General features: G+C 38.6%; 1 protein-coding gene across 1 annotated transcript in view; it reads right to left on the bottom strand.

The window, feature by feature from the left end:
- The window catches only part of LOC121964968 (rab GTPase-activating protein 1-like), a 51,067-nt gene that overhangs the window by 10,638 nt on the left and 27,176 nt on the right, over positions 1-13,253 (bottom strand). Inside the window, exon 7 of the mRNA XM_042515142.1 lies at positions 1,548-1,640. Coding sequence (XP_042371076.1) covers positions 1,548-1,640 — 93 coding nt within the window. The remainder of the gene's footprint in view (positions 1-1,547; positions 1,641-13,253) is intronic.

The following is a 13,253-nucleotide window of genomic DNA, read 5'->3' as shown; positions in this document are numbered from 1 at the left end:
AAAATGTTAAAATACAATAAGCATTAAGTAACTAGAATCCAAAAAAGATACTGCTTCAATAAAAGCGTGCAAGTTTTAACCCTGTGCTAATTTACAGGCAGTAACATTCCTGCTTTGTCTCCTTTCTGTCCTCTTGCTCTGTAAGAAAGTCTTTCCACAGGCTGCAGAGGAGATGGCTCTGAGCCAACATCTTATCAACAATAAAAGTCCTTCCTTCCTTCCCTCCACATCCAGCAGCTTATACAGCGCTGTTTACGCCAACATATCACGCTGGTTACTTGTCTATCAGAATGTTTATAACAACTACTTTTTTAAATTCTCATCTTGATTTCATGTGATTTTATCCACTCACAGTTACAACTTTTTGGATATTTCATCAGCAATGCAGAGTTTTTCTGACTAGGGAACATTATGACTCCAGGGGAACAAGCCCATGACTGCAACATATTATGAGAATTAAGAAACTAACAAACAAACAAACTAACAAGCCACTGAGCATTTTGATTCTATTAAATTAAAGCAAAAAAACCCCAAACATTTGCCTTACAGATCAGTCATGTATACATCTGGATTTTGGCTCAAACGTGGGCAGGAACAATGAAACAGCAAACTTTGTTTGAAATGTTAGAAATTAATTTAAAAAATAAAACTATTTCTTTTACTTTAAAAAAAAAAAAAAAAATCCACAGACCATAAAAATGTAATCTGAACAACTCTGATTATGTCACATTTTGAAAAAATAAAAATAAATAAAAAATATTCCCTGAGCTGATTTTGAAAAGAAAAGAAAAAGAACAGCAGATTTATAGAGGGGCAAGAGGAAAAGACAAGATGCTGGTACAAATGAGAGGAAGAGATGCTATCTGTTGACAGGTTGAGTTTGTCTGAATCTCTAAATATCTGCCTAACTGCTCCTGTTTTTACCCTCTGATGATAAAATCATTTTCAGCAGCCAAAAACCCCTTGACAACACCTCAGCAGCTTCTCCCAAAAATAAATGTTATAGATGTTTGGGTCAATAATGATAAAAGTCTGTGATGTGTGAAAAGTAACTTTTCCAGCCAGAACAGTGTCACAAATATTAACAAAGGTACAGCTTGACAAGACAATAGTGCATTCATAGGAGATGTCTAATCTTAGAAACACGGCTAATTTTAGCAGATACTTAGCACATCATAAACTCTAACATTTATCAAAGAGCGGAGCCTTTTCTTACCATCTCTAAGACTCAACACTACCTGAGAAGTTACTGAATTAAAGCCTACAGGAAACGAGGCTGCTGTCACATAAATACACTGTATGTGCCTTTGTATGCGTGACTTTAAAGGGGGTGGGTGCATTTAACATCCTCACAGGGTGAATAAAACAATTTCCAAACTCTGCCAGCGCTTTAATATATTAGCCTTGTTTTTTTCTTCCGGTGAGTGAAGCAAATCTAGCAGCCACTTGCATATTTTAGCAGCATTTGAGTGGCGAGTGGTGATAATTTCCAACCCTGGTGTGTATGTGTGTCTGCGTGTTTGTGTGTAAGTGTGCGTGCATCCTACCTGGAATCGGTCGATGGGGTCTTCCTGTTGCAGCTGGCTCTCTCGCAGTGTCTGATATTCCTTTTCAAACTTCTTCAGCTTTTTGGTTGGAACCTAAAAACAACAGAAAGTTGATGTCATCATTTTAACCTTTGTGAAACTAAAGCTGCCTGATAAAATCCCAGCACAGCTCATTATTTTGAGAAAAGCAAGTGTAAGTGGCAAATGTAAGCGGCAAGTATAAGCGCAAGTAAGACCTTCTTGGTTCAGTCAGCTTTCTCCACAAAAGGGTCTCAAATGTGGAACACACTACCCTCCAAAATAAAATCAACTCAAAATATTAAGATTTTTAACAAAAGTGATAAAGGGTGCCTGAGGCAAAATCTGATCTGTGAGCATTTTTAACTTTTTTACGTTCTATAGTTGTGTGTTGAAACTATATGTAACCTTAATATAAATATTTACCTTTTTGTCTATTACCATAACTGGTATTATATGCACATTATTGAATGTAGCTTTGATATCTTCTTTTTCTTTTTCTTTACTAAACGCCTAACTAAGGACAGGAGTTGGAAACCAGCAATAGCTATAATCTCTCTATGACAAAGTTGTGTGATGTTGTATGATTGTCATCATAAGTAGTGATACTGAGATTGTTGAATGAGATCACTACTGGTTATTACTTTGGTTTCAAAAGCAACCTTCTTCTGCCACTAGACGGCAATACCTGTGACCAATCACACCTGAAGCACTTTTTGCACTTACTAAGGGTTTTTTTCCTTAAGTCTAAATTCTTGCTTGTGTTGTACGTCGCTTTGGATAAAAGCGTCTGCTAAATGAAATTGTAGAATTGTAGAATTGTAGAAACATGAGTTGTACGGATATTTGCATTGTCATAAAATAAAATATCAAACAAACAATATGAAGTCCTTCCTTTAAAGTGCAAAATGGGGGTGACCCATCCTCTAGAACTTCAACTTTAAATGTTAAAATGTTTTAAGGCACAATCTGTAATCCAAATGTAAACACAAAAGACCAGAGGCTGTCATTCTGCCCGCGCTCATTAACAAGTCTCTTAAAATACAACAAAAGCTATTAAATGGAGACACACATATGATTATTTCTTTATCATACATGCCTCTTTTTTTCCAATTATGAGTCAATATTTCTGTGGTCAAAATGACTGACTGGACATTTAAGCATTTCTCCATCAACACTGGATATCTAAGTTAGTGGGGTTGATGGTGAGCTTATGTAGTTTAGCCCACTTTCTTCAGTTTATTTCCAGTAAATGCTGTCTAATTGAGTACTCCAAAGCAAGTCAAGATAACTATTAAAACAGTCCAATTTTCTGAAATCAGTCAGAATCCGTTTTGAACCTGTGACCCTCAGTTACAGCAAGTTGGACGCAGAAAGAAAGAGAGAGTTTAACTGTGTTAACCGAAGCCCATAAAAGATATTTTTCTCTGAGCTATGGAAACATAAAATCTGCATTTCCACATCTCTGAAGTCCAGTTCACATAAACATACCGCATACAGTCTCTGCCAAATCAATTTTCTGTAAGGTGTAACTGTCTCTGAAATTTACTGTCAAATAAGCACGGAGAGCTTAAAAATACACAAACACTAAAACAAGACATTCAATCACAGTTATGGAGTGAAAACACCCCAAATGTAAGCAGTGAAATATGAGACAACACTGATGACTGACTGATATCGAACTGCATATGTGTGTGTGTGTGTGTGTGTGTGTGTGTGTGTGTGTGTGTGTGTGTATGTGTGTGCGCTTCAGAAGGGTGGTAATGTTATCTGCCCTGTGTGGAAACAGCGTTGCCATAGCGCCCACCGTTAGGGCTGGGGATTCCAGGCCAGTCTCAGTCACATGACCCTCTCCTCTGAGACTAGCGTGTGTGTGTTTTTACGAGCATGTGTGTCCTTTACCGTCCTGTGTTTAAATCAAGTCAAGTACCTGATCCACTGTTACATGGGTGCAGCTGTATGCCAAAGATCTCTTGATTCATGTGCTATGGAGTACATCTATGAAAACTGAACAAAACAGACATCACTTTTTCTGAGGCAGAAGAGTGTTACAAGACAGCACGAACAAAAGCTTTCGTGAACTGGGTATAGGTTTGAGCCATCAGAGGAACATATTGTACAGTTACTTAACAGGGGATGTCAGAGATTAACATTTAAAGCTTTTTCTGAGCATTTAGTCATATAGTCATGCGTCATATGTTACTGCTGTGACAAATTGAATCAATAAATGTCCTTCCTGCTGCTTGTATGACTTTGAATTAAACTCATTTACTTCTTATATATTTGGTGTTTACAAATCTCACATAAATTGATATTGTGTTTACAAGAATGTGCTGGACGGACGGATGGACGTACGTACGTACGTACGTACGTACGTACAGACAGACAGACAAAGACAGAGACAGACAACCTGAAATCATAAAACCTGGCTGGAGGTATAAAAATACCCTATTGCAATTATTTTTGACAGACAATATGATTGTGATATGAGTGGATTTTAATTGCAATGGTAATTTTTTTCATTTTATTTTCACTGGCAAAATATAGAAAAGATGATGTTTTGATTTTTTTTGGGTGATTTGATTTGTTTTTCCAGGGTGTGTACCAAACAAGCTCATTCCCATTAGCCTGGTGTATGATTTGTAAGTCGGGGAATCTCTGTATCACCATGACGCTTACTTAATTATAGCATTTTGTGACACATTTTACCTTTATCAAAAAATTGCAAAAAATTGTTTATTGCACTTGGCTATATTGAAATGTAGATATTATTTCTGATTAATTGTGCAACCCTATCAGGCTACAAATGAAGAATATCCTGCAGAATGATGAAACACAATGCCCCAATAAACAAGTTAAAAAGCAGAGCAACACTACATTATAGATTTCCTCCTATAATAAAAACCAGATGAGGGAAACTGAACAAGCTGCTAATTCAGAGTGCTTAGCAAGGCAGTCAAAACCTGTCCCCTTATTACTGACCAACAGGTTAAACCTTTACATCTATGACAAAGGAAGCCCTGAGGTGAATAAATGTCACACTGTAATCTCTCTGACACACAATTCCCCAGCAGATAACACATCTCACACTCATTCTGTTGCTATCTGTGTGGGAAGAAAGAGCAGCTTGGTCTCTGCAGGCTGGTTAATAATCATTTTATTGTAACAAAACAACTGAACGTGGTGTTCCTCTGCAGGCACTAACACGTCCTCTTACACACTTATGGTGCTGAGAGGGGTTTTAGATGGAACCAATCTATTAATGAATTCAATTATAATGTTTTCTCTTCTTGTTGTCAGTCAATGTGATAAAAGTCTGTCTTTTTAGTTCCTGAAAGTTGATATTTAGTAGATAAGAATTTTTTGTTTTACATGGCAGCAACATTATGTCACTATGTTACAACTTTGTTTTAGCTAGGTTGTTTTAGCTAATCATTTTAATGTAAAAGTAACGTTTTTAGTATTTTCTTCCGATTTGTTACTCTTGCCTGGGTGTAAAAAGGCCTGTAAAAATACACAACCTACCCTTGTACACTTAATCTTTATTCTGAAATGGGAGTGACTGAGGTCTTTTGTGGTCCAATACATACAGTCCAACCTTAAATTTACAAAGCTCATGTTTCTCACAGTGAAATATGATACAAAGCAGCCCTTTCAGGATTATTTGATAGTAGTAGATGAAGTAGATTTGGTTTTCTGTCATTTGTTCCCTTGATGATAAACAAAACAATATTAAAAAAAGACCAACTTCCCTCTCAGCCCTGAGTGTTGAAACCTGTGCCATAGATTAATGCCAAAAATATAAACTGAATACACAAGAGGCAGAAAGAGAGGGAGAATTGTGTGGTGTGTGCGTTTCCTGAGATTTTAAATAGCTCCAGTTTTGATTTTGAGACTCGATCACACCCACATGTTCCAAAAAGCCCACATGTTACATGTGCTCTCCTCCTCTCACACACTCATTTATGGCCTTTACCAATTCTCCCACAGAATCTACCCCACCAACCAAAGACACTGCTTGTGTCATCTTTTCCGAACACCGTGGATGTGATGCAGCGCTTTATGACAGATTTCTGCAGGTTAACAAACCAAAACTGCCAGTAAGCAGGATCCTCCCCCCCACCCCCAATGTTCAACTCTCCACCTGCACACAAAGTTTTGACACTACAATTAAGATGCAGCCATAACAATAGACAATGCCTGAAAAAAAGGCTTGGATGTTGCTGCAAAAAAAGCTACATATTGTAAAACGTGGATACTTCACACACATCTTTAACCCGGCAGCACTGACGGCATCTATACAATAAGCACAGTCTCAATGTGGACACCCAAGATTAGGGTCACCAATTCAGTATTTCATCAAATGTCTCCTTTTCTGTGCCTTAGATACGGCATCAAATAATGGCAAGAGGAATGTTTTATCCAGATTATTATGATGTCACAGCGGAGTTGAACTTGACCTTTTGGATATAAAATGTCAGCACTTAATCTCTTTTCTCCAATTTATGAGAAATGTTTCCATAATTAGCTTATGAATTCTTGTGGTATGGCCAAAATGTGTCTTGAAAGGTCACAGTACCAAATTTGAGGAAATTCCTTCACGGCCTTCTTGAGATACAGCTTTCACAAGAATAAGTCAGATGCAAGGTTACAGTGACCTTGACCTTCGATCACTAAAGTCTAATCAATTCACTGATAGTCCAAGTGGACGTTTGTGCTCAATTTTAAGAAATTTCCTCAAGGTACACTTGAGATATCGCACTCTCACTTGGTTGCTTTTATTGGGTAAAAAGGGGTATTTTCTATTTTCTGTGAAAACAGGCTGCACATGCTGCGTGTGTTGTTTGAAACAACCGCTCTCCTTTTCCCAATGGCATGCTACCATAACTCAATTTCTCTACTAATCCTAATTTTATATAAAAAAATAAAAAATTAAAAAAAAACGTCACAGTCTCAGTATTTATTTCTGTAAGTCTAAAAGGATTTCACTTTTGTTTGACACAAAGCTGAATTTGTGAAACTGAATGAATGCTCTAACATAGCTGAGCCCTGATTGGCTGAGAAGAACAGATTTTAGTGATCAGGATCAATTAAAGAAAGGCAGCTGGCAGAGATTCAGTGTTTTGCTCAAGGACACTTAAGCATGTTGGGTAATTGAACCTGGTTGTCCTGGATTTACACCACCTTCATGATTCAAAGTGAAGAACTTCAAAAATAAGGAAGAGGCTCTGTCTTGGTGATACATGTAATGGCACAGTACAGGAAAGACTTTCTGTTTTAACAACCCTGTTCTTACAACCCTAACTTTGTATTTACATGTGCAGCCAGTGTTAAGCATTGTTCTCTAATAGTGACACATTTAAATCGGAAGCATCGACAGTCAAGCTGAAATCTAGCTACTGATTATGCAACCTGCTGCTCTCCGACACCCCTTAAGCACACAAACATTACAGCATGACTGTGTAATGAAATGCAATGCAAATCTAGGCTGTGCTTCCCTGTTAGAGGTGAGGCTTTTATTCAAACATACAGACCCACTATGGCTACAATCACACAAGATCCCCAACTCCATGACCTTCCATTAAAACTGCTGCAGGGCGCTTCCATATCTCAAAATCTGCTGTTTTTTTCAGTTGGCTTGTGATTCAAGTTGGATTGAAAACTGATGCAATGAATATGTAAATATGTTGCAAAACATATTCTACAAAATGACAATATTACAAAACTCCCTGCCTTCAGAGAGACTGCTGCCATTTACATTGATAACGTATTTTGTTTTCATCCTGCTGCTGATATATTTATCTAGAGCTACTTATAGTCAGTAAAACTGTAAAATTAGTTACAATTCTCAGGTCATCAACATCACAAATTATCATCAGTGTTACAGCAAAGTGCTGATAATTTTCCGACATTCTCAGTGACTTCCCCCACATCTCAAACTTAATGCTCTGCTTAGTCACGACTGGTGAGTATGTAAAGGGCTCAGCACTGCACTCAAGGCCACTTCAGACACACATGGTTACTGATAGACACTAAAACACATAAACACTTACAGTTTCAGGGCTCAAACCGGCTGATGCATGCTCACACTCACTTCACAGAACTTTCAGAGTAAATGTTAAAAGCCAGTGTGAGGACAGAATGGCCACTCTGATTCAGGTAATGCGATTAAAGACGCTTGGTGCTGCAGGAAATGGTATCAGGCCCACTTTTAGATTTCTGACCTGAATCCCTAAAGTAGAAAATGGAATTGGTCCCAAACCTCCAAGCCAAGATCACACTGTAGTGTTGTACAGGGTATTATACTACCTGTGTGTGTGTGTGTGTGTGTGTGTGTGTGTGTGTGTGTGTGTGTGTGTGTGTGTGTGTGTCTCCATGGCGGAGGATGATCTGCTCTTACATAAAGTGGCTGTCCAAGAGTTTGAATATTGAAATAAGGGCAAAACCAACTGGACATCTAAGGAAAAAATAGGTCATGCCATTCAATTACCCACGTGAGGGAAACACGGAAACACACACACACACACACACACACACACACACACACACACACACACACAAGGTCTCCATTAATTCCAAATTTAAATCAGTAATTGAAACAAACTTGACAGCCACAAACAAGCATCTGAACTCACAAAGCCTCAACCTCAAACACCAGACTCACTTTCAGTAGAAACATATACACACACCAACACAAAGTCTTACAACATCTACCTCATGGAAAGAAAAATGTAATTTCTGTCAAATCTAACTACTGATACCTGATTATGAACTAATGTATAAGCAATGCCAGAATAAAAAAGAGGGGAAAGATAAACTGAAAAAAGCCGATTACAAAAACAGGTGAATTCCACTTTCCATTTCTCTTATCTAGAACTGCAAGAGATAAGGTTCAGAAGGAATAGTTGGAAATGTTTCTCATCAGAGGTAAATAGGAATATATCCAGAAAGGGATGAAACAAGGAACAAAAAAAAGAAAGACAGAACTAGAGAACAGACCTACCACCGGTCTGGGAGCTCTGAGAGGTCTGGAGTGGGCGACCAAGCGAGCCAGGGTGTCCTCCTCACCCGGTCGGTCGACTACATGAGCATCGTACGCCACCATGATGGAAACCTCCTGCATCATCTTGACTCCTCTTGCTCCCAACGGCAAGGAGGAGGGAGAGGATGAAGAAGAAGGAGGAAAAGTGGCAGAGAGGGAAAAGAAGAGGAGTGCAGCTGACAGGTTTTGTTTCTCTGAGAGAGTGGAGGAGGCGACTGGCTGCTTTCAAGAGTCCCTCAGGAGCCAAGACCCGCCCACTGAGAGGAGGAGGGGCGGGGGGAGTGAGAGGGTAGTACAACACACCTGTTTGTTTCTCCCTCGCCCTCTCTCTGTAACGCTAGAAGTGGGCGACAAAGGGGGATGAGTTTGCTTTTTCTTCCTTTCCACTGAGTGAGTACTTCCCCCTCTCTCTCTTAATGTCTCTCATTTGTACCTCTCCCTCTCTCACTCTCCTACACTCTCTCTTTCAGTTGCACTCAGGAGGCTTTCTTTTTTTTGTTTCCTGCTGCTGGTAAAAATAAAGATAAAGGCTGTTTACACATCTAAACTGAGTCTGTGTGCATCTGAGAGAGATAGGAAGGAAGTTGTCAGATCAACCACAGTGACTTGTCGTTCATAGCTGCACGCTGTTCCAACAGTTAAACCCAGGAAGTGAAGTGACAGCCACTTTGAGGCTGTGCTGGACAATGCTTGAATACTGTAGTTTCCTCTCATGGATTCATCTCTCTGTATTTGTCTTACTATGTGCCTTTTGATGCCACGGTGGGTTTTCTGTCTTTCCCTGTCATATCTGGCTGCATAATAGAGGTCAATCTGCCGATTTGTGCTCCTGTGACACAGTAAAATGTCATGTTTTAAGCCCAAACTCTATTCCAAAGTAGATTTACTTAGCCCTGTTGTGCCTCATTTCTGATGCATTCTGCAGCTTTGTTTGCCTGTCATCTCCTCTATGCATATGATTTTAAAAGGATAATTCTGCATTAACAACAAAAGGAGATACACTAACTAATTTAATGCCACATTTCTACGGCATGGTACAGCATGGCTCCACTCTCTATTTTTTGGTTTTCCATTACCAAAAACTGTGGACAGCACCTGGTTATGTTTTTGAGTATCACCTCAGTCGAGGTTCCAAGCGAGATGAACTGATGCTACAAGGTTGAGTTAACACTGCAGACCACTAACTGGTCACAGAGAATCGTCACAAGCTCAACATGAATGCATTTATCGCAGGTACATTTTAATTTAGTCACCTTACATTGCAATACCTGTACTGTCATCCACTTACATCTGCACTGCCAGCATATCTCTTATAGTGAAAGCTCTCTGCAGTAGCTCAGGGACTAGACTATTGTTTCACTGCTATTCATGTTTTTATTCTTATGTTCTGTACCCCATGTATTTGTGTTTTTGCATGTGTTGTATAATAAACTACCATGTGCCAGAATTTTACTTGAGACAGCTGGCATTTTTTAAGCCAAGCTACTGTTAATAGCACCCCAAATCTTAATATTTCAAAAACTTTCATAACTGCGTCATACACTACATACACTATGCTGTACAGTTAACGAAGTACAGACGTTCCTGTTTGGTTGCCTATTAAAGGATTCAGAGTGTCATGCTGAAGATGATGTGGCAGCAGTTTCACAGAGCATCACTATGTCGATCAGCTGAGAATCCCATCTACACTTAGGGGCTCTCTGCAATGGAAAATTAAATAAAGAAAAGGACCTGGTACTAAATTGAGCTGGGTCAAGCGGTGAGCCGTACCATACAGCGAAAATGAGGCATAAAGTTCATGCAAGTGTTAGGGCACTATTGTGTGTAATATCTGACGCCTCTAAAGAGCAGAAGAACATAGATCATGTGTATTAAAAAGGAAAACAGTGGTAGCTTTACAAATCTCAAAATAACCTTTGTGCTAGAGAAATCTCAATAATAGCAAAGAGTGACCATGAATTACGAGTCACACTGAATTATTTATCAAAAATACATAAATAATATAAGTAACATATTAATAAAATATTTCTTAGATATAGGTTTTAAAGTAGTATATAAAAAAGAAGGGACAAAAATTCTTTAAATTGCTAAAAAGATTTAAAAAATTAGGAATAATAAAATCAATCAGCTATTTTTTGTTCAATAAACTTCACATTCAATTAATCTATTAAGTCATATTTTAGTACAATAATATCAAGTGTTCATTTAGCTGCATTTACTTCCCTCTGTAAATCTTTCACTCTGAGTTGCAGTTTAATTAAAGTCAGCTTAGTGAACATGATAAACAAACTGTTCTTTAATGAACTAACCAGCAGGTTCATCTAATGTTAACATAAGAGGCCAGTTTCACAAAACAGTCTGTGTCTGTGTGAGTCTTTATCTATCCATGTAGGCCTTTCTCTGGGACTCTTTATCTTTCCTTCTCTATAAATTATTCTGTCAGTCTCTACACACATCCCTCTATCTTCCTCCTGCTCAGTCTGTTAAAGTTTAGCCTTTCTGTTGGGGGGATTTGGTAAAAACCGGATTAATCAGTCAAACTCTGAGCAGCAAATGAATACACAACATCGCTCTCCTTTTTTTCCCTCAAAGTCCTGAAAAGTCATCACTCCAGCTGTGGCCGGGTGGATGTTTAAGAAGGCTGAGAAATTCAAATTCTTCCCATAATCCCCAGAGAGGCTAAGCCACCCTACTGCCCGTTGTGTTCATCAAACCAAGGTGCCAGTGAATTCTTTCAATGTTTTAAGCAGCTTACAGAGTTCAGCTGATCCGATTTAGACGTCGACAGAGAAAATATGTAAAAAAAAAAAAAAAAATAGGGGGTGAACAGAGAGCAAAGTTTGGAAAAGCAGGTTTTTCCTTTTTTCTCTGATAGTCATTGAACATGGCAGGTCTTCTATCACTCATCCAAGGAAAGCAGTGTATCCACTGACTCTCCCAGTCAACACGTCACCATTTAACCACATGTTAAATGACTACATGACTGTAGTTTGGGTTGGTTGGATGGTCAGTGATAAAATTGGGGAAAAGCAAGGAGTAGAAGGAAAGGAAGACTCTTTCTTCTTTTCATCCTTCTCATCACTCTGCGGTCTTTTTTTAATCTCTCTCCCCCCTAACTGACTTGCTCCATATACTTTTATCCACAGGGAATATTCTATTTTAAAAGTCAAAAGCGTGACTGGTTTGAAAACATGACAGTATAAAGGAGACGTTTTCAAGGAGAAGATATTCAGATACACACACACACACACACACAAACATACACACAGTTCTGATGTGTAAACCTTGGCTATCAGGATGTGTTCAGTATTTTTCTCTCTCTCTAAAAGTCTGAATTCTCTCAAATTTGTAACCAAGAGTCCAAAAATATGCAGCCTGAGGAAGCCTTCCTGTAGGGCGGCTAGATGTTTGTGATATTTCTATGAGCTTGTATCAGCTTCTACAGCTGATACAAGTTAAAGACCCAATCAGACTGAATAAATTCAACACACTTCATTGTGTAAGTGGGGGGAAAGTGCTAAGAAAAGAGTGACCAGGGTAACAGAAAATTTAGAGGAGAAAGCTAGTCTTTCTATGGCTTGTCTGAGAGATGAGAGAGAGGAGGGAACAAGGAGTGAAAAATCAACATGCCACCTCAAGAGGAAACTAAGGAACAGCAGGGGAGTGAAAGATCAGCGAGGGATGATCAAGAGGTGAGCAAAGACAGAGACATGAAGTGCTTCTGTCTGTCCTCAGGCTATGTCCTCCTATCAGACACGCTACCTGTTTTAGCTCACTTTACCTGCCTGAGCACAGTCTCTCTTCATTCAGCATTTGTGTTTTGCTGACACTTTATTTAGTCAGTGGCTTCTGGTGTGTGTGTGTGTGTGTGTGTGTGTGTGTGTGTGTGTGTGTGTCCATCATCCTGTGAATGTATTTACCCATACAGACAGGTGGCAAATACATGGAGAAAAAAACTTAATAAATGAGTGGAGAAACAACAAATGCAGATGCTACGGGGCAGGAGAGGTCACTCAATAGTTTGACGAGTGTGAAAATGACGTGAATCATGAACTCTGGCCTTCACTGTCAACAGATTAAGATCCCGTTGACCACTCTGGTACACCACCCAATTAAGCAACACAACAATTTTGTCATACTTAAGCAATTAGCTGGAAATAAAATCACCGTCTCTAAGACAATTTTTGGACACAGAACCAAAATACACAACAAATAAAGTGAGAAATTTTGTAATAATGACAAGCACTGTAGCGATTGCTAGGACAATGCTAAGATACTGGAAAACACCCAGATGTCTAAATAAAAAGCACATAGTAAAAGTGGCTTTATGTGAGTTTATGCTTGACAAGATGAATATCAGCAACAAGAGTAGTTTAGGATCTTTTTTGGATGTACATAACACTAACTGATAAACCTGTCGTATGAATGTCCCCTGATAGTAACTGATATTGTTATATGTTTCATGGGTAGTCTTCCTAGTCATGCTATTACTACTATGTCCATTATACTATTGATTTTATTTTTAGTAATTTTTTTGTTAATATCGCTTATACCAGTGATATTACACGTACTGAAAGCAAAAACAAATATCTCACAATGTAAAACAATGTACTGTTCCAAAGACAAAGGCAATGAAAATTGGAAAT

Source organism: Plectropomus leopardus, chromosome 3 (assembly GCF_008729295.1).
Source record: "Plectropomus leopardus isolate mb chromosome 3, YSFRI_Pleo_2.0, whole genome shotgun sequence".
Classification (NCBI taxonomy): domain Eukaryota; kingdom Metazoa; phylum Chordata; class Actinopteri; order Perciformes; family Serranidae; genus Plectropomus; species Plectropomus leopardus.
The sequence above is the reverse complement of the archived record's forward strand: the minus strand, read 5'-3'. Positions and strand labels throughout refer to the sequence as shown.